At 44.4% G+C, this 21,754-nt stretch overlaps 1 protein-coding gene across 2 annotated transcripts in view; it reads left to right on the top strand.

Moving 5' to 3' along the window:
* Positions 1-19,205, top strand: part of ADNP (activity dependent neuroprotector homeobox) — a 33,694-nt gene extending 14,489 nt beyond the window's left edge. For both annotated transcript variants that reach the window (XM_075846550.1, XM_075846549.1), the window contains exons 3-5: positions 9,813-9,929; positions 10,772-10,864; positions 14,831-19,205. In XM_075846550.1, the coding sequence (XP_075702665.1) occupies positions 9,822-9,929; positions 10,772-10,864; positions 14,831-17,881 (3,252 nt within the window). In that variant the 5' untranslated portion in view covers positions 9,813-9,821 and the 3' untranslated portion in view covers positions 17,882-19,205. The remainder of the gene's footprint in view (positions 1-9,812; positions 9,930-10,771; positions 10,865-14,830) is intronic.
* Positions 19,206-21,754: the final 2,549 nt, after the last annotated feature.

Below are 21,754 nucleotides of genomic sequence, written 5' to 3'. Positions count from 1 at the left end.
ACATACACATTATTTGTGTGTGTGTGTGTGTGTGTCAGTCACACCTAGATGCTTTCCAGTCACCGCTATCATCCGGGCATGTTTAATATCTGCCCAGTAGATCTAGTGCCTCTCCATTTTCCTAATGATTCTCCGTGCTTGTCCCAATTCGGATTTAAAAAAACAAATATATAGAATATGCCAACTACTATTGCACTATTTGCCTACTGGCGACAATCTTCCTGTCTCTGGTGACGGGAAACAATACATGTTAGCAGCTTTCCTGTTGACTTCAGCGTGGGCATCTGCCGGTGGCACCTACTGGCTGCAGAATTGGTTGCTAAGCATGCCCCAACATATTGCGCGGCTGCCTGGCAAACATCACTGGGTTATGCACTGGGGAGTCTGAAGGTCTCCCTGATGAATAATTGTAATAGTGGGACTGTGGTGGAAAGTGTTTTCTTGTCTTGCCAGTCTGCAGACTTGTGGCAGTGTCAGATATTGGGACAGCGCTGGACTCCAGCAGAGACATGCATTCACTTCTACTGTCTTCTGGGATCGCTGGTCCTCCACCTGGTGAGCGGCAGGAGCGTGGCTTGGGCTCCATTACTCGCGTATCAGTTCCTCGGGCAGCAAGCTGCCTATTGTCGTTGCCCCCCTATAATATGAGAGCCTGTTGCCGCTGCATTATAGGCCTCCGTTGTGCCGGTATTGTCATGGCGGACGGCTGCTTTATCTCGGGCGGTGCAGTGTGAAGGAATGTGCGCTCATTTAGGGGTTGGGAATAACAGTGTCGCTTCATTTGGCATCTGCGTCATTTTACTCTGGGAAGTGAAGGGGTTTCCATGGTTACAGCGTGTGAATTAGGAACTTGTTGCTGAACTTTACGTATGCAGGATTGTTGTCGGCAGATATGGGGGTGCTTCTTATTCCTCCAGTATTTTATGGTTGTATGTAATGGTGTCTTAAAGGGAAGGTGTCACAAATTTTTTTTATATATATCTAAAATTGCTTTTAGTATGTCATTAAAATACATTTTATTTGTGTTGTACTTTTTACTTTTTTCCTTCTTTTACTTCTCTATGGGGGCTGCCATTTTTTTTTTCATCTTTGTATGTGTCGATTAACGACACATACAGAGATGGAATACGGCACATACATCCCCATAGAGAATGCGAACGTGAGCCGTTCCATTCACTATAGTGTACGCCGTCTGTGTGGGAGCGGCGCATGCGCCGCTCCCACACAGACCAAAAGGAAGGTCTTTGGTAGAGCGACATCCGGCGCCATTTTCATGTGGACCAAAAGCCGCAGCCGGACAGTAAGATGACGACATCCGGCCATATTTTCAAGGAAGCGAAGGAGCAAGGAATAGGAGCGGAGGCGGCAGGAGCAGGTAAGTTATGTTCGTGTATGTTCGTGTTATACTGTCTGATTACCACTGTATCTAATCCTACACTGTGCATTCGCTCAGAAAATGGCGGCACACATTTTAGGAGGTTTGAACATTCAATCCCCTCCTTTCTCCTGGCACTAGCTAGAAGAAGGGAGGGGGGATTGTGTGAGGACGCTAGAGCGAGTGTGTCTACTCCAAATTTGCAGCATACATCAATGAGGTTGCTTTATCACATGCCAATGCTGCAATTTTGGGAATTGCTCCCTCTAGTGACCTGCACATGGAAATGTTATAAATTAGAATCTAATTTATATTTCCTGACTTGTGAAAAAATTAAAACAATGTCTAATCATTTTATATACTAACTGTTTAACTGAAAAAAAAATTATAATTTCTAGCGACACATTCCCTTTAAAGGGGAACCGTTTATAAACGTGTCCCAGTGCTTCATCTATATAAGACTGACGTAGTCCTGAAGAATAGGTGTAACGGGCCGTGTATATTTCCGTACAAAATTGTTCACTTCTCTCGACATAAAGTAAACTTGTTTATCCGTGTTCTGGGGCCTCATAAATGACATTTGTGCCAAGCTAAACACTAGTGTAGGGATGTCAGGACACCAGAATTTGGACTTCGATACCGATACTTCTTGCAGTATTGCGATACTCGATACCAAAACGATACTTTGCCAACAATAATAATAAGATAAAAAGTTCTTCCATTTACTGATGTGAGGCGTGAGGTGTGATGTGCCTCACATTAATAAGTGAAAGAAAGCAGTTCTATAACCGTATAAACATGAATGACGCTATAAATGTGTTATTACGGTCACGACGATACCGAATGTGTACGTATTATGTATCAAGACTTCATTACAAGTTTGTTGTAAAAAATGTGTGCGGTTTTTACTTTATATATTTTTATTTTTTTTACTATTTATTTATTTTTTTAAAACTTTTTAATGTACTGGCATATATCAATATACGGATAGTACACAGGCAGCTGTTAGGACAGACATAAGTATGCCCTAACAGGAAATATGGTAAGACAGCCCTGGGGTCCTTCAATGGACCTAGGGGTCTCTGCCCATATATGGTATGACCCTCAATCACTTCACAGGGATCCACCCTTCTCATTTTCTCCTGAATGCTGCGTTCAGCTTTGATCGATCGCAGCATTCAGGAGAATAGCGGCAGTGATGAGCGGTTTCTCTGATCTCCTGCGGCTGTGTAATATAGCCATTGCCACCCTCCTGACAAGTGTGTGTGTGTGTGTGTGTGCGGTCAGCATGAGGTGATGCGGCCGGCGCTGCACTAATGAGCGGCGGTTCAGGTACTGAAGACAGAACATGGGGGTGTTTTGCACGGTTTCCGCCATGTTCTGTCTTCAGTGCTGCCGCTCATTAGTGCAGTGCTGCTCGCATCGCATCATGCTGACCGCGTGCGCGCTTTTCAGGAGCGGGGCAATGGTTGTGTCACACAGCTGCGGACCCGCTCTCACACATTCATGTGCTACTATACTTAGCTGGGCCGCCACACAGCTTAGTATCGAAATACACAAAATAGCTGTATTGAACTGTTTGAGGGTGCACAGTATCTAAACCGTATCGAAGTTTCGATGCATCGTGCATCCCTACACTAGTGCAATCACACATCTCCAGCCACTCACCTTCTGTAGACTTATTAGGGTATTTTTTCACAGGTCGGATACGCTGACTATCCAATCTTCAAATTGCTTCCAATATTTGTTTGTTCCAGATTTTTTCTTTTTTTTTTTTTGAAGCTGAATCAGTGATTCTGCCACAAAATCGCATTTGTTGCATGTTTTACATCAATTGACTTAAATGGGGGGAAAACGCAAGACAACTGCAACAATTCCACAGCATAAACTGACAGGCTGAGGATTAAAAAAACGCACCATAGGTTTATTTATAAACGTTCTTTCAGTAGATTTTTTTTTTTTCTGCAGCGTATGGAGGAGATTTGTTCAAATCTCCTCCATTCTGCTGCTACTGTAATACGCTGCTGACTTTCTGTGCAGAATTCAGTTGTGGATTTTCTATGCAGAATTAATTTTCAGAAATTTTGCAGCGTTTACGCTATGTGGGAGCCCAGCCTTAAAGAGTCTCTGTCACCACATTATAAGTGGCCTATATTGTACATGATGTGATCGGCGCTGTAATGTAGATTACACCAGTGTTTTTTTATTTAGAACAACTATAATTTTTGGCGCAGTTATGACCTATTTTAGCTTTATGCTAATGAGTTTCTTAATGGACAACTGGGCGTGTTTTACTATATGACCAAGTGGGCGTTGTGCAGAGGAGTGTATGACGCTGACCAATCAGTGACCAATCAGCGTCATACACTCCTCTCCATTCATTTACACAGCACATAGTGATATGGTTATATCACTATGTGCAGCCACATAAACACACTATAACATTACTGCAGTGTCCGGACAATGAATATACATTACCTCCAGCCAGGACGGGATGTCTATTCACAATCCTGACACTCCGGTAATGTTTGTGTGAGATTTACAGCAAGGCAAGTGTAATCTAGTTTTAAATGACAGTTTACATCGTAATCTCGTTACCGAAGTGTCAGGATTGAGAATAGACATCACGTCCTGGCTGGAGGAAATGTGTATTCACTGTCAGGACACTTCAGTAACGTTAATGTGTGTACATGTGGCTGCACATATTAATCTTGTAGAATCACTATGTGCTATGTAAATGAATGGGGAGAAGTGTATGACGCTGATTGGTCAGCGTCATACATTTCTCTCCAGAACGCTCACTTGGCCATATAGTAAAACACGCCCAGTTGTCCATTGATTAACTCATTAGCATAAAGCTAATATAGGTCATAGCTCCATAAAAATTATCGTTTTCTAAATACAAAACACTGCTGTAATCTACATTACAGCGCCGATCACATCATGTACAATATAGGCCACTTATAATGTGGTGACAGAGACTCTTTAACCTTCATCCGTAATAGTGTCTGGTATACGAAGTATTGTCCAGAGGAGAAGACTTCCTTACATGTATACGTACACAGGACCATGGATGTAGCCATGAAAACCTCCATTCTTTATACTGCAGGCTGCATTCAGAGAACGAGAAAATTCTGGTCTGATGGCTGTTTGGACTGGTTAGACATATTTCCCTTCCCTATGTTTATTGTATTGCTGCCTCCGTAGCAAACTATTATTGTTCTATTTTTTTTTTTTACTTTTCGTTCCTTTAGCAGCCAATCGTATGACAAGTAATCGCGCTTTAGAAGTCGGTCCTCGGTCTGGGGTTTGTGGATGTGTTTTTATAGCTGCTGCGGTATTTCCAGAATATAGGCGAGCAGTTTTTTTCAGACTTATGGACGGTACTTTCTACAGTGTTCACATAATCGTCTGCTTGACCGGTTCGTCTTCCTTTCTTTTAATGTTAGGCCGGCTTTATTTTTTCAGTCCTGCTGCAGGCAGCTGCTTTGTTTAGGACAGACGTGAACTGGAAAGCAAGACGTGTACATAGGCCGGGCTTAAATGACGACTTCAGTCATGTGGCGCTGGTCATGTGACACGGGTTGCTTGATACTGATCGCTGCACTTTCCGTGTTTGCTACGAGAATGAATGCGACTTCTTCAGCCTCATTTCCCTATTCACTTCTGTAGGGAGAGGGCTGATTTGCTTCAGTGTTTCAGGTCATGGGTGACTTGTGACCGTCACAGGGAGTTGCATGCGTTGTGTTTCTGCATTCCTATAGGCGCAAACGTGTCGGCCCATGTCCGAAAACCAGCATGCAGCCCTGGCCTTTTCGACCAAACGTGAAGAACGAGTGAAGCTCCAGCCCGATCTTGTCACATTTTTTTTTTTTTAATATATCAATAAGTGTGAATTTTGCTGGAATTGCAGCATTGTAGGATTATCAGTCATTGAGTGGTGTCAAGTGTCTTCTCTTCCCTTAGAAGAGTAGAAGGGGGAAATACTATATTAAAGGGGCACCCCAGGCAGAAGTGATACTGTCCTATCTAGTCCTCTCCAGATAATGTCTTACTCGGCCCGCTCGGGCCCTGGACTGGGCATAACGCAATGTGTCGGGAATATAATTGTAAAGTATCCATACAATAAGTCCCTTCATGGACCTCAATAGAAAACAACCCAAAAAGCAGCACGTTGGCTGACGGCGCCGTCCATCCCGGATGTAAAGAATGACTCGTGTATCTGTATCCCTGTTATTGGTGGTGGTCATGTTGGATTATTTCTTTGCACGTGATAAATCCTGTTACGTCTTTTCATCATACTGACTTGTAGAATATTGCTGAAGTCCATTGTCGTGGACTTGGGAAGAAGATGTTGGTGTTAAGAAGAGTTTGCAAAAAGTTTATAATTTTTTTTTTTTTATTATTATTTTTTATTTTTTTTACTTTGAATGATTTACTATTTGCTTTCAGCCGAACAAATGTGTCCATTACATTGTGGCTTCTAAGGCCTCATGCACACGAACGTGCTTTTGCGGCCCCAATTCCCCCGAAAATCCACGGGAGAATTGCGGTCCCATTCATTCCTATGGGGCCATGCACCCGACCGTGGTTTTCACGGTCTGTGCACGGCCCCCGTGTTGGGCAGGCCTTATTACAGCCGTGTTCTGCGGTCCGGGCTCATTGAAAATAATGGCCTTGGCCATGTGCACAGCCTGCCACTTGCGGGCGGCTCGCGGCTGTCACTCCGTGGCCGGCTGACCCGGATATCACGGGCGTGCATATAGCTACGGTCGTGTGCATGAGGCCTAAGGAGATATATTGGACGCTGCTCTTGAATGTTGTTTTATCTCAGACCTGATGTCCTTTTAAACTGCGTGCGGCCCGTCCTTACAGACCCTTTATTGGGTGAGTGGCTTCTGCGCTCTTCTGCTTTCTGTCGTGCCCCTTTATGTGGCTCCTCTCCATGCGGCCGGTTCTACCATCTGACTGGTCACACAGGAGGACTCCTATGGTTGGCGCTGACCTGAAGTAGTAGCGTTTCTATATTAACGGTGTCACCAGCATTTCACTAGTTTAGTTTTCGTCGTGTTACTAATACACTTCAGGGTTTATATACCTCAATCCTACAAGTTCTGTTTCATCTTCCTTTACCCCCCAGGATACTCTCAGTTCCTTGCAGACAGTAACTGTAGCCTGTAGTTTGTGTAACACCGCTGACCTATGGTATAGTGACCGATATACACAGTCTGACTGCTGCTTGCCGTCCTGGCGTCTGTGTGAACAGGTGCTGATACTGTTACAGGTCCCGGCAGTGTCGTAGTGTATATGGTTATGCAGCTTCATACTCCAGGACCCAATGCACAATCTGAACTTGGGCCTTAAAGAGGCTCTGTCACCAGATTTTGCAGCCCCTATCTGCTATTGCCTGTGATCGGCGCTGCAATGTAGATTACAGTAACGTTTTTATTTTTTAAAAACGAGCATTTTTGGCCAAGTTACGACCATTTTTGTAGTTATGCAAATGAGGCTTGCAAAAGTACAACTGGGCGTGTATTATGTGCGTACATCGGGGCGTTTTTAATACTTTTACTAGCTGGGCGTTGTGTATAGAAGTATCATCCACTTCTCTTCAGAACGCCCAGCTTCTGGCAGATCACGCTGTGACGTCACTCACAGGTCCTGCATCGTGTCAGATGAGCGAGGACACATCGGCACCAGAGGCTACAGGTGATTCTGCAGCAGCATCGGCGTTTGCAGGTAAGTAGCTACATGGACTGCAGAATCAACTGTAGCCTCTGGTGCCGATGTGTCCTCGCTCGTCTGACACGATGCAGGACCTGTGAGTGACGACACAGCGTGATCTCTGGAGAACACGCTGTGTCTGCACTGCCAGAAGCTGGGCGTTGTGTAGAGAAGTGGATGATACTTCTCATCAGAACGCCCAGCTAGTAAAAGAAGTAAAAACGCCCCGATGTACGCACATAATACACGCCCCGATGTACGCACATAATACACGCCCACTTGGACTTTTACTTTTAAACACACCCACTTGGACTTTTGCAAGCCTCATTTGCATAACTACAAAAATGGTCATAACTTGGCCAAAAATGCTCGTTTTTTAAAAATAAAAACGTTACTGTAATCTACATTGCAGCGCCGATCACAGGCAATAGCAGATAGGGGCTGCAAAATCTGGTGACAGAGCCTCTTTAAGACCATTTATAAGGCCTCATGCACACGTCCTTCACCGTTTCCACGTCGGTTTAAAACTGATCCGTTTGTTGTGACATCTGTGTGGTTTCCGTGGTCACTCCGCGTCCGTTCCGTTTTAAACAGATGTTGTGCTTCCGTTTGTCTTCTTTTTTAAATGGTCCATTGAAATCCATCTTGTGTGTTGAATGCTGGGAACTTTGGCACACCCTGCCGTTGCTTCGCAACGGGTCAGTTTTTTTGGGGGGTTTTCTTTTAATGGACCCATAGACTTCAATGGGCCCCACGGTCAATGAATGACGGACAAAGTAGGACATGCGCTACTTTTGAAGGAGCGGACAAACGGAACCGTCAAAACAACGGATGTGTGCATGGCCCCATAGAAATGAATGAGTCAGGGTGCTATCAGTTAAAAAAAACTAAAACGCATAGCACCCTGAAGAAAATAACTGAAGTGTGCATGAGGCCTAATACTGCTGTGCTTTTACATGGAAGCACGACACCCGGGCCCCCCGGGAACTACAGCCCAGGTGCGACTGCGTCCAGTCTTTTTATTTCGGTTTTTTCTTTATAGTGATTCAACTTAGTCTGTAAATTGTGGTTTCTGGGATCTTTTAGACTTGTAAATGACTACTTAACCCTTTAAAGACCAGACCAATTAGAATTTTTCATTTATTTTTTTTTTTCTTCCCCGTCTTCCAAAAGCCATAACTTTTCTATGAGGGCTTGTTTTTTGTGGGACAAGCTGTAGTTTTTCATGGCACTATTGTACCACATAATGTACTGGGAATCTGAAAAAAAACAGCGATTACACCATTTTTTGGGGGGTTTTGTTTTTACGGCGTCAATCGGGGTAAAAACGACATATTCATCTTATTCTACCGGCTCATACGTTTACGGCGATACCAAATTTATATGTTTTGTTTTATGTTTTACCACTTTTAAAAAAACAGTTATTTGCTAAAAAAAATAAAAATGTTTTGTGTCGCCGTGATCTGAGGGCCATAACTTTTTTTATTTATTTTATTTTTTTCCATCCGTTTAGTGATGTGAGGGCTTGAATTTTGCAGGGCGAGCTGTAGTTTTCACTGCTATGATTTTGGGTATACGACTTTTTGATCACTTTTTATTCTTTTTTTTTTTTTTTTTTGAGCGCTAAGTTGACCAAAAACAGCAATTTGTATGTTTTTTATATATAGAATTTTTTTTTCTTCTTTAACATTCACCCAGCGAGTTAAATAACGCTATATTGTGATAGTTCGGACTTTTACGGACTCGGCGATACCAGTTATGTTAACTTTTATTTTTTTTCACATTGATTTAGGGAAAAAATGGCAAAAGGTTTTTTTTTAAAATTTTTTAATTTTTTTTTATTTTGTTTTTGGATCATTTATAGTAATCTTTATTTAACTGGTTTGTTTACTTTTTTATTAGTCCCCCTAGGAGACTTGAAGAAGCGATTGTTGGAACGCTTGCACTATATACGAACGTATTGCAGTAGTACAAAGATGGCAGACCCGGGGGCCTATATTAGACCCTCAGACTGCCATAACAACCGCTGTAAATGGCTGATCGTGCCACGGGGGGCACGATGGCGTATTTGAGGGGGCACCCCCCTGATTCTAACAATTTAAATGCCACGGTCGTGATTGAACTTGGCATTTCAGGTGTTAAACGGGCGGAATCAAAGTGATATTTGATTCCGCCCATTGCAGTGTCGGCTGTATAATACCGCCGTCACCTGCTGTGTATGGAGCGCGATCAGCCCGTGAGCCGCTCCATACTTCCCCTTAACGGCTGCCGCGTACCAGAACGTGACATGTCGTTCAGGGGTTAATGCCAGTATTTGAGGTTTCTGTGTTTTGTTTTTTTTCTCCATCTATAGTCCAATGTAATGTGTATATTTTCTACTTTTGTTGGGTGGAGGGGCTTCCCCCATGGCCTGTCAGGGGTTATAGGGACTTGTACCATGGCTTGTTCCCTCTCTCCTATGCTATGAAGCTGCGGTTTGTTGTTTGGTATTAGTATTTTTGTAGGACTTCTCTGATCTTGCATTGCAGAGCTGAGGTCGGTCCTATTCGGAGACAGCTTCTCCCTTTCCAATGTTTGGGAGAGGGATATGTGTAGTATAATAGTGTAGTATGTGTGTATTTTCATTCCTAGGAATCCTATTACCGGAGACGTTCACCATCTTATACTGATCTGTCCTGCGTCTGAAGTAACCACTTTGTTTTTATTCCTCCAGGCAGTAATAATGTTCCAACTTCCGGTAAATAATCTGAGCAGTTTACGAAAAGCCAGGAAGACCGTGAAGAAGATCTTGGGTGATATTGGCCTGGAGTACTGCAGAGACCATGTAGACGTGAGTGTCCTTGTGTTGGGCGTCATTGGATATGATCCTATTGGCTTTTATAGCGCCACAATTCTCTGTACGTAAAGTAAGGACCTTTTTTTTAAAAGAGCGGATTTCCTTTCTCTAAGGAGCGCCGATCGACGACATTGGGAGTATGCAAACTGTATAGGGTATGATTAATTGTTAACTAATCGTTCGTCCGCTTGCAGTTTGCGTTATAGACGTAAGCGCATCCCCTGGTTTACACCAAACGACAAACTAGGCACATAAAAGATGCGATCAACCACAATTCAGCATTTGCACGTCTGGCTGATCGCTGGCCAATGATAGGGACCGAGTGTTCGTACGATCATTGGCCGGTATAAAAGGCCCTCAAGTGGCTTCTCCTACAGGGAGGAAGATTTAGAATGGGGCAGTAAGTGGAACCTTCCGCGATACATTGATCTATAGTCAATCTTTAATACTGAGAAACATGGCGCCAATGTAGTGCAGAACTAATGATTTAGTGGCTGGAATATTGCTAAGAACTAGAATGTATCCTATGACTCGTCAGAAGAGGAACTCCGCTTACCGCATAGTGCGTGGGTCTAATGAGTCTGGGTCCCCCCATATGTGTCTAGGTAGAAATGCATGTGTCTGAATTAGAATGGGCAATGAAAGCCAAAAACTATTTGGAAGGAAAGAAAGTCATCCCTGTACCTGATTACATATCACACGACTCCCTCTCTCTGAAGGACTTTGTTCCCACTGACATTGCTGCAAATGTTTTATGTATGTCCCCGTCCCGTCCCCCCCCTCGTACGCTTGTACATGTCTTACCCTCTGTTTTTTCTTTTTTGTATTACGTGCAGGAATTTAAGCAGTTTGAACCCAACGACTTCTACGTGAAAAACACGTCATGGGATGATGTAGGACTGTGGGACCCCACGCTCACTAAAAATCAGGTACTTTATATTTCTCTATCATGGTAGACGTAGTTTAGGTGGACGCTTAACGCTCCGGTGCATGAAGGAATTTTCTGGTTTTCTGTAGATAAAACTTCTGTGACTTTCAGACATACATTTTTTTTTTTGTATTTATTTTTTTTAATCTGTTTTAATTTCTTACCATTTGAAAGATCCCTGCTTGCTGTCAGTGAAAGGGTGTGTTCTTGTTTGTGTTTAGGGGCTACAAACTGTCCTGATCATCTCCAACTGACACGGGTACAGCCGTTAAAGGGGTTTTCCAGGGACACAATTTTTGAACTTATATTCTATGTAAATATTGAATAAAGTTCCTAATATAGTCTCTGTATTAAATCTGAACACATTTCTTCCTATTCTCGCTACCTCTGCGCGGCCGGAAGTTCTGATTTTCGTCTGTCTCTCTTTTTTTTTTTCTTCTCTTGACACGAGAGTTGTTATACACAGTCCTGATACCGCACTGACCTGCGGAACGACACAGGGCTGTACTTTACTAATTATTCGGCCCCCTCTGTGTCTGTTGGCCCTCCCCACTAGTTCTCCCTTACCCTTTAGTTTATCCCGCCCACCTGCTCTGTCTGAGGTGCGGTCACAGAATCACGTGACCGCACCTCAGATATCTAATGTGATCCTGATCATCCCTAAATATATGTACCCCATCATAACTGTAGATACCATCGGGGCAGGCAGCTTTTGGGCACTGATAAAAATGGTGCCGCTATTGAAGCAGAAACATAGAATGAATGGAGCGGGCATTGCTGTGGACCAATAGGATGCTCCAAACCTGGGACTTCTGACATATATCTGGGTTTGAGGCATCCTATTGGTCCACAGTCTCCTCAATGCCCGTCCCGTTGATTTCCTTTCTTACGCCTCAATGCCTGCCCCATTTTCTTGGGCAGACAAAAAATGGACATAGGCAGCACTTCCAAAAAGCATTAGCAGTTTATTCACCCGTGCGACGTTTCAGTCCAACAGGACTTTTTTCAAGCATGCTTGAATGCGTGGACCAGGTCCAATTGAGGCGGGCACCCACCTGCAGTCCAGTGCTGTGGAAACTGTTTTTGCCCCATTTTCTCGTCATTAATGAAACTCCTCGGTGCTCGTGCGCTGCCCGGCATGAAAAAAAGTGTCCCTGGAAAACCCCTTTAAGTGTTTGCGCTGTCTTGCAACGTGACTCGCACCTGTGGTAGTAAATGGCAAAAACACAACCTGATCCTGTCCAACTAACGGTAATTGGAGATCTTGAAAATGTAAAATCGTGAACTTTCAGAACTTTTTATTATACAATGAATAAGCTTAAAGAGGCTCTGTCACCAGATTTTGCAACCCCTATCTGCTATTGCCTGTGATCGGCGCTGCAATGTAGATTACAGTAACGGTTTTATTTTAAAAAAAACGAGCATTTTTGGCCAAGTTATGACCATTTTTGTAGTTATGCAAATGAGGCTTGCAAAAGTCCAACTGGGCGTGTATTGTGTTCGTTACATCTGGGCGTTTTTAATACTTTTACTAGCTGGCCGTTCTGATGAGAAGTATCATCCACTTCTCTTCACAACGCCCAGCTTCTGGCAGTGCAGACACAGCGTGTTCTCCAGAGATCACGCTGTGACGTCACTCACAGGTCCTGCATCGTGTCAGACGAGCGAGGACACATCGGCACCAGAGGCTACAGTTGATTCTGCAGCAGCATCGGCGTTAGCAGGTAAGTAGCTACATTGACCTACCTGCTAACACCGAGGCTGCTGCAGAATCAACTGTAGCCTCTGGTGCCGATGTGGCCGACACGATGCAGGACCTGTGAGTGACGTCACAGATCTGCACTGCCAGAAGCTGGGCGTTGTGGAGAGAAGTGGATGATACTTCTCGTCAGAGCGCCCAGCTAGTAAAAGTAGTAAACACGCCCCGATGTACGCACATAATACACGCCCACTTTTACTTTTAAACACACCCACTTGGACTTTTGCAAGCCTCATTTGCATAACTACAAAAATGGTCATAACTTGGCCAAAAATGCTCGTTTTTTTAAAATAAAAACGTTACTGTAATCTGCATTGCAGCGCCGATCACATGCAATAGCAGATAGGGGCTGCAAAATCTGGTGACAGAGCCTCTTTAATTTGCCTAATGCCAGGAGCCCCGTTCAGGGTGGTTTCACACATCACGTATAGGAAAAACGCCGTCTGTGTAGCCAGATGTTAACTGGGAGTCAATAGGTAAATGTAAAACACCACGTTGCATTTTGTTTTCCTCACTTTTTGTGCGCAGTATTTGCTTGGTGTGGCGTTTTATTTCTGCATGTCAAAGATGCGTGAATAAAATAAATGTCACCCAAAAAATTATTGTAAAAAAGTTTTTTACAAACCCCCAAAAAAGCCACAAAGTGCGTGCGATGGAAGCCCCGTGCAGATTTCTATAGATATCGCAGCACGTTTTACATTGTTACAGAAAGGCAAACGTCAATCCATCTGCTGCGCTACGGACGCGCTGGGTAATGGTTTTAAGCTGCTTTTCCCCGATGTACACCTCTTAGGCCTCATTCACGTGACCGTAGCCATGTGCATGGCCGTGATTTTCGGGTCGGACGGCCGCCGTGTCACCCGCGTGCCGAGCACATGGCCGTGTGCATTCATTTCTATGAGCCTGGACCGCAGAACACGGCCGTAATAAGACATGTCTGTTCTATTTGCGGTCTTGGGCCATGCACGGACAGTGGAAACCACGGTCATGTTCATGGGCCCATTGAAATTAATGGGGCGGCAATTCACCCGCAGATTTGCAGGTGAATTGCGGCCGCAAAAATACATTCTTGTGCACGGGGTTTTAGATGAGTTACTTAATTTTTACAATCTGTTACAGTAAAAATCAGGGGCTCATTTTACTGACAACTCTTCTTTGACAACCAGTCTGCTACCTAAACAGAATACTGGCAGCTGTAAATTGCGTCGGGCTGAATGATGCAAAGGACAATGATGAGGATTTCGGCTTCCATTCAGCCCCGTGACGGCATCATTAGGCTGGATTCACACCAGCGTTTCTGTTTTGCACGCATTAAAAAAAAAACACATTTTTTTTTTCTTGCGTTGCAGTTCCTTGTGACATCCGTGTCTGCGTTTTTTTTACGTGCGTATATCCTTTTGTATATCATCCGATTTTTACGTCGGCAAAAAAAACTGAAGGAGGTGGAATTTTTTTCCTCCGTTTCTTTAGCAACTGGTGCGTGAAAAACATGGACCGCACTCGGATGACGTCCGTATACTGTTAGTTGTTTTCGTGTAACCGTTGACTTCAATGGGCTGCGTGGTGCGCAAAAACGCACAAAAATAGGACATGCAGTAAGTTTCACGCAGCGGACACACGTGAAAAACACATCTGAATAGCCCCATTGAGTTACATAGGTCCGTGTGACGTCCGTTGTTTTAATGTCGGTATGTAAAATACTCTCGTGTGAATCGGGCCTTATTCGAATATTTGCTGCAGGATGTGATGGTTGCCCGAGATTAGAAATCTCTGCTTTTATTTGTAATACCTGTGCCATGGGCTGTGAATGTGGCTGAAATGCAATGTCCGAAACCTCCTATGGCCAAGAGTGGCGCAGTTTCTGGGAAACAAAAAGCAGAGCCTGTTTTAACGGATGCAACAAATGTTTAGGTGTCTTTAGAGGATCGCAACTCTCAGAATAAAACCTCTAGACCACATAAGTCAAGAAGCCATCCATCCCATCCGGCCATATCCTGCAAGGCATACGACGTCCATTATAAAGCGGACATTTTTGCTTCATAACCGTTCCCATTGAAAATAATGCGAGATCTATTCACATCAGTTTTTTCTTTGCGTTAGACAAACTTTTAATGTTGCCGTTCTTCATTTTAACGTGGCAAATGACTGTGTTTTGTCTGTATAAGTACGGAGGAGGTTGTAACTTTCTCCACTTTCTTTTACTTCTAGGACTACAGGACAAAACAGTTCTGCTGCAGTCAGTGCCCGTTCTCTTCAAAGTTCTTCTCTGCTTACAAAAGTCACTTTCGAAACGTCCACAACGAGGACTTTGAAAACAGGATCCTTCTGAACTGTCCGTACTGTACTTACAATGGAGACAGAAAGACTTTGGAAATGCACATTAAGGTGTTCCACGCACCCAACACCCCTCAGCCAAGCCCAGTCCTCAGCGCTTTCAAAGATAAAAACAAGATGGACAGCCTTAAACCCAAGCAGGCAGACAGCGTGGAGCAAGCGGTTTATTATTGTAAAAAGTGCACTTACAGAGATCCGCTCTATGATGTGGTGAGAAAACACATATACAGGGAACATTTCCAGCACGTTGCGTTGCCGTACGTTGCAAAGGGTGGCGACAAATCACTGAACGGTTCCGTGCCTATAGGGGCGAGTGACAGCGGCATTCATTGCAAGCGATGCCTGTTTATGCCGAAGACGTACGAAACCTTAGTTCAGCATGTAATCGAAGACCACGAGCGGATTGGGTACCAAGTGACGGCAATGATTGGACATACAAATGTGGTAGTTCCTAGATCCAAGCCATTGATGCTGATCGCTCCCAAGCCGCAAGATAAAAAAAACATGGGCATTCCACAAAGAATGGGTCCAATGTCCACTGGAAACGTCCGAACTCTTCCTTCTCAACAAATGGTGAATAGACTTTCAATACCAAAGCCTTCTAACATGATGTCCAATGTCCACCTACAGCAGAATAACTATGGGGTGAAGGGGATGTCTTCAGGGTACCCTGTTGGGCAGCAGATGAGATTAGGAATGGGTGGTAATGCCTCGGTTTCTATCCCCCAGCAATCCCAGTCCATGAAGCAGATGCTTCCCGGTGGGAACATGAGAACTTACTCTCTAAGTAATGATCAAAGATCGGCGGCTCCTTTAAGGTACTCCCTTCAGTCTGGAAACTCCAGCCTTTCAAGCGGCCATCTTAAACCAGCTTCCATGAATCCATCCCATGCTGCGTCTCGAGGGCTGATTCAGTCCGGTGCAAAACCCTCTGCAGCTGCCGCTGCCGCGGCCGCCGCCGCAGCTGCCAACTCCTCCAACTCTACCCAAAAGTGGAAGATCTGTACAATTTGCAACGAGTTATTTCCAGAAAATGTGTACAGCATTCATTTCGAGAAGGAGCACAAAGCGGAAAAGGTTCCAGCAGTGGCGAACTACATCATGAAAATACACAACTTCACAAGCAAATGTCTGTACTGTAACCGATACTTGCCAACTGACACTTTGCTAAATCACATGCTCATCCACGGCCTCTCCTGTCCTTACTGTCGATCGACTTTCAATGACGTCGAGAAAATGGCTGCCCACATGAGAGTGGTTCACGCCGACGAAGAGATGGCACCTAAAACGGATTCCACTTTGACCTTCGACTTAACGTTACAGCAAGGAAGCCACACCAATATCCATTTACTGGTCACCACGTACAACCTGCGTGATGCTCCAGCGGAGTCCGTCGCTTACCACGCACAGAATCAACCTGCTGTTCCTCCTCCAAAAACTCAACCAAAGGTGGTGGAGAAGGTAGACCCAGCTGTCAAAAACTTGCCACAGACCGCCGTGCCGTACAAGAAAGATGTAGGCAAAACCCTTTGCCCCCTCTGCTTTTCCATCTTAAAGGGTCCCATATCTGATGCTCTTGCTCATCACTTGAGGGAAAGACATCAAGTCATCCAGACCGTCCATCCCGTTGAGAAAAAGCTCACCTACAAATGCATCCATTGTCTAGGCGTTTACACCAGTAACATGACGGCTTCCACCATTACTCTGCACCTCGTACATTGCAGAGGGGTCGGCAAAACCCAAAACGGGCAAGACAAGACCATTAAGATAAATCCATCTCAAACAATACCTGCAATGAAACGTTCCAATGACTATATAGATCTATCGTTCGCCAAGAAGAGAAGGCCGGACGACGACCCCGATGCCCCAATCATTTTAGATGATAAACCTGAAGACCCAGTGGTTTTGGCTTTGGACCCCAGAGGCCATGAAGACGACTCCTATGAAGCCAGAAAGACATTCCTTACAAAATACTTCAACATGCAGCCCTACGCCAACAGGAGAGAGATCGAAAAATTGGCGGCCAGTTTGTGGTTATGGAAGAACGATATCGCGTCTCATTTCAGCAACAAGAGGAAAAAGTGCACCCGAGATTGCGAGAGATACACGCTCAGCGTCCTGCTTGGCTTCAACATGAGAGAGCTGAATAAAGTCCAACACGAAATGGATTTTGGGGACGAGTGGAAGTTTAAGAACATTGATGAGAGTCAATCCGCTCCGAATGCAAGTAAAACTGTGGACAAGAAAAAAATTAACGAGTCCAGCTCATCCGATACTTCGGCAAATGCCGCAGAGGACTCGAGCGAAAGTGTCATTGAGCAAAGTCCCGAGAAAGATGTTAAAGTCCTCAATAAGTCCCCAAATTCTGAACAGAACACAAGTCTTTCAGAGCAACCCGTGAAATTGCTAGAAAACCAAAAAACAGACGCTGCGCCAAAGGCAAACGATCGTTCTAAGGAGTGTAGTGAAATAATTTTGGACAGCTCTGACAATGACGAGGAGGAATCTGATCCCCCTGGCCCGAAGGATGAGCTCACGCGTTCTGAACCTGCGTCAGCGCAGCTAGAGTTGGACTTGGAGGAGAGCAAGCCGGAGGTAAAGCAAGAAACTCCGATCAATGATTCCAACCACAGTAAGGATGCTGAAAACGGACCAGAGCTTGAGAAAGATCGGCTAGTCGAGAGCGACGAGGAGGAAGCCAAATGCAAAACAAACTCTCACGACAAAGCCGAAGAATTCTGGTCTAAAGAGAAGTCCCTGTCGTTACCTAATGTGTCCGTGAAAGAGGAGAATTTGTCCGAGCAGCCGATGGAGTGGCAGACGAGCACAAATAACCGCGAAGACGGCGATCACTTTAACGTGACTGTTACAGACAAGGTGCACAACAGTCTACCAGGAGTAGGACTAAGCAGCCAAGAAGTATAGGTTCAACTTTTTAGATACCACTTGTATGTACAGCCTCGTAGCTGATAAAATATTTTCATTACAACAGGACTGGCAAGCGATCCTATCGAACTGTTACTTGGAGGGGTCTCCTGCACGGTGACATCAGACGCCGGATAATCCACCATTTTATTTCCATGGCTCGCTCTATCTTGCGTTTGGCACAGACCGATGTGATGAGCAACATTGGATGATACAAAATGCACAGATGTGTTTTAGCTGCATTTTTTTTTCTTTTTGAGTTTTTCTCACATGTTCATCATTTTGATATTTTTTTTTCTATTACAAAAAAAAATTTGAAAACCGAAAAAAAAACAAAAACGTGATGCCGAGAAATCCGGTAAACCTCACTGAGCGCAGTTTTCATCCCCCTAAACTACAAGACGCCCTGTGCAGGTTATTCCGAATTTCTGGATCACGGTGTATAGAATTTTGGGATACTTTTTTTTTTTTTTCTTTTTTCCTCCCTGTCATGTACTCATTCTGAATAGTTAAAATGTATATTTGTACAGTATTTTAGACTTCTTCAAAGTGAGACTTACGAAATTGTTCTTGTGTACCCACTATAGATTTCTTTTTTTAATTTAGTGATGGCCTGCTGTGTAATTAACGCTGTATCGAGTTTACTTAGCGAAAGGCTTGAAACTGCTATAGTTAAACAAAAAAAAAAGAAAATCTAAAAAAAACACAAACTTAATATGAATTTTGATGAACTTGGGTTTTTGCACATAATCTGTACAATCTGAAAATGGAGTCGGTCATATAAAATATATCTGGACTATTGTAATAGATACTGTTCGCTACCCTGGACATTGAGCTGTTGGAAAACCCTGGATGAGAGGTAACTACATAAAGCGTCCGCGGTGCTGGCGTTCTGCCCAGACGACCGTTCTGTGGCCGAGCAGCCTATCCTTTCCTTGGAAAACGCTGTCACATTGAGGATAACGGCTCCTAAGGAAAGGCTGAGTAGACGTTTCCTCCGCAGGACGGCCGCTTCTGCTGTTCGTAAGTGGCGGGCACGCTTTAAACTAGGGCGCTCCATTGCAAGAAAAAAACAAAATGTTTGCTAGTCGACCTATTCTGATACCTTTCTGAAGGTGGAAATCTGTATAATATGTATTGTGTTTAAAGTATCAAACAAGAGAACACAATGCCGTATTTTCGTTCTTAGTATATTTAGTTGCCCACCTAGTGATGTTCATTTATTCCATCTAATATTTGGCACACTGTTGTAGTAGTATTTTGTGATCTTTCTTTCCCTTTGTATTCATTTAAGCATCTAAATAAAAAGCTGTATTGTGCTTAATGTGGAGCTTGGGCTGCGTTCTGTGGATACGCTCAGGTGAGGACGAGGTCTCCCATATCGCTGGAGATCTAGACCGTAGAATAATCCGAGTTCATGGTGAGGGATCAGCCGGTTGCCTCGGTGGTGGTCTCGAGCTGTGACACTTGGGTTTCCCTTTATTCACATGATTGCTGTGAGATGTCTGGGCTGATGATGAATGTGCTGCCATAGGATTCGTTGCGTCCGTCATACTATCCTAGTGTAATACACATTTGCTGCTTGTTTTAGCAGTTTGTAGACTTCCTGGCTCAATCCCCCCCACCGATGTAACCTCCTGACGCGTTAGATGGGTAAAACCCAAGGGTCACAGAAAGGAACAATAAACTTAGAGATACACAAAAAAAAAAACACTTCTCCGTGTGTCCCGGGAGATCAGCCGTGTCCTCCCTGCCCTGTATGACCCCTAGCTGGAGCAGTAGCTCTCCCCCCTCTATCTTGTTTGCAGTAGGACAAAAATATTTTTAAACACCGCCCCCTTGGCTAAAGCCCACCCACTTCACCGTTCCCCAGCCAAAAATGGAACTTTAGCAAGAGACTGAGGCTACATTCATGCGAGCGTATCAGATTCACGTGCATAAAATACGCGGTAGATCTGGTCCGTGTGAGTTGCGTTATTGCATCTGTGCTTTGCGTGTGGCTTGTGGTTTTCACGCACTCGCAAAGCACGTTGTTTTTTGGTTTTTTTTGCAATAGAATTGATGCGCAAATCACGTACTGCACACGGATGTGCGTCCATGTGCTGTCCGCGATTTTCACACCCAGTGACTTCAATGAGCGCGCAGGTGTGTGAAAAACACCATTCTAGGACACGCTGCGTGAAAACTCCTTCATGTGTGAATGGCCTTATTGAAATCAATGGGTCCGTGTGCTGGGAGTGATTTCTACGCACCGCACACGGACGAGTTTTACGCTCGTCTGAATGAGCCCTAGGGTTGTCTTCACACTGCAGATTTTCTGCAACTTTTGCATGTGTTTTTAAGCCAGGAGTGGAACCTAAACAGAAGTATATTAAGAAAGGCCGCCTAGCTCTGCTCTCCTGGATCCAATTCTGGTTTTGGCTTAAAAAACCTGCAGCAAATCTGCACTGTGTGACCCAGCCTTACCCTTGTTCTCTGCAGGATTTCTACGAGATTTTTTTTATTTACGGAGCATGTAGGAAATCCTGCAGACGGGCGATCTCTCCTGATTAATGTTCTGGTTGATTTTCTAGGTTTAGTGTTCCTTTAAGACTTGGTTTGCAGAGACGACTTCTGGGGTTAAGGCTGCGGAGGGCGCCACTAGTCGACATGCGCTCGCTGCAGGTTTGGTGCCGTGTCTACTCTAGTGATGGGATTTGTACACTTCTCTATGGGTGTAACAGAAGATATATTGGTCGTTTACAGCAGTAGATATACGGGTAAGTAGCAGCGTGAGAACCCTCTGCCGATGATAAATCCTGTTTTGGAGGGAGAACTGGGAACGGTTTCCATCAGATGTTTGCTGTCTGAGTTGTACGTTCAGTGGTCGATCTGCGGACTACATCCCCATCCTCCGTGTTGTGGCTGATGGAACTGATCCTGAGCCATTGTGTAAAGCGCTGTTCTCGGTTTCTTCTTACACGTTCTGTACATTAAATTTGGCATCTGCCTGAAATTACTTGTTCGTCTCAGACTCACTGTGGCAATGACCGACCTCACCAACATCTGTAACCATGGAAACTACAGTCCGTTGTGTTTCCATAGTTACACGTGTTACACACTAACTTACTAACCGTAAAAGTTTCCATTCTAAAATAGTAACAGACTGGATGCTGCCGGCTTGTTTCTTTTTCTTTGTTAAAGTAACTGAACGTTCAAACTTCTGACCTGTCCTAGTGAGATATAATAGTGACATGTCCGTTTTGATTGGTAGGGGTCCGAGCACAGAGACCCCCAAAAATTCCTAAAACTTAGTGACAGAATGTCTCGTGTGAGCGCTCAGCCTCTTTGTTTATGTTCGGATTTTTCCGGAAAGCCGATGTACCGGCTCATAGACTTTCTATTGACTCCGTACACCGATACATTGATTTACTGAAAAAGCCGAACAGAAACGAAGTGGATGAGCGGTCACACGAGCATTTAAGCTGCTTTGTTTTAGCGATTGGTGTGGGGGGGGGGTCTCAGTGCTCGGACCACCACCAACCACAATTTCTGACATGTCACTATTATAGCTCACTATGACATCAGAAGTCTGTAGAAAGCTTAGTTACACTTTAAATGTGGTGAACTGTTTAGAAAACCCATTGTCCTGCACCCTATTAGTGAATTCTGGGTAAGAGAGCAGGGGGTCTGCTGTTCGGGTCCCTCATCTCTTGGTCACAGTGGGGAGTGGTTACATTGAGTCTCTGGTGGATCTGTCCTGTCCCCTGGGTAAGAATTGTCCTAAGTAGAGAAGCTCTTTAACATAGATGCTGACAAACTGGCAACAAAATCTGCTGCGTGTGACTGCGCCCTAAGAGTCCTAAGGCCGTTTTGTTACGCGGTTTCTTGTTC

This window comes from Rhinoderma darwinii, chromosome 13 (genome assembly GCF_050947455.1).
Source record: "Rhinoderma darwinii isolate aRhiDar2 chromosome 13, aRhiDar2.hap1, whole genome shotgun sequence".
NCBI classification, from domain to species: Eukaryota; Metazoa; Chordata; class Amphibia; order Anura; family Rhinodermatidae; genus Rhinoderma; species Rhinoderma darwinii.
The sequence above is the reverse complement of the archived record's forward strand: the minus strand, read 5'-3'. Positions and strand labels throughout refer to the sequence as shown.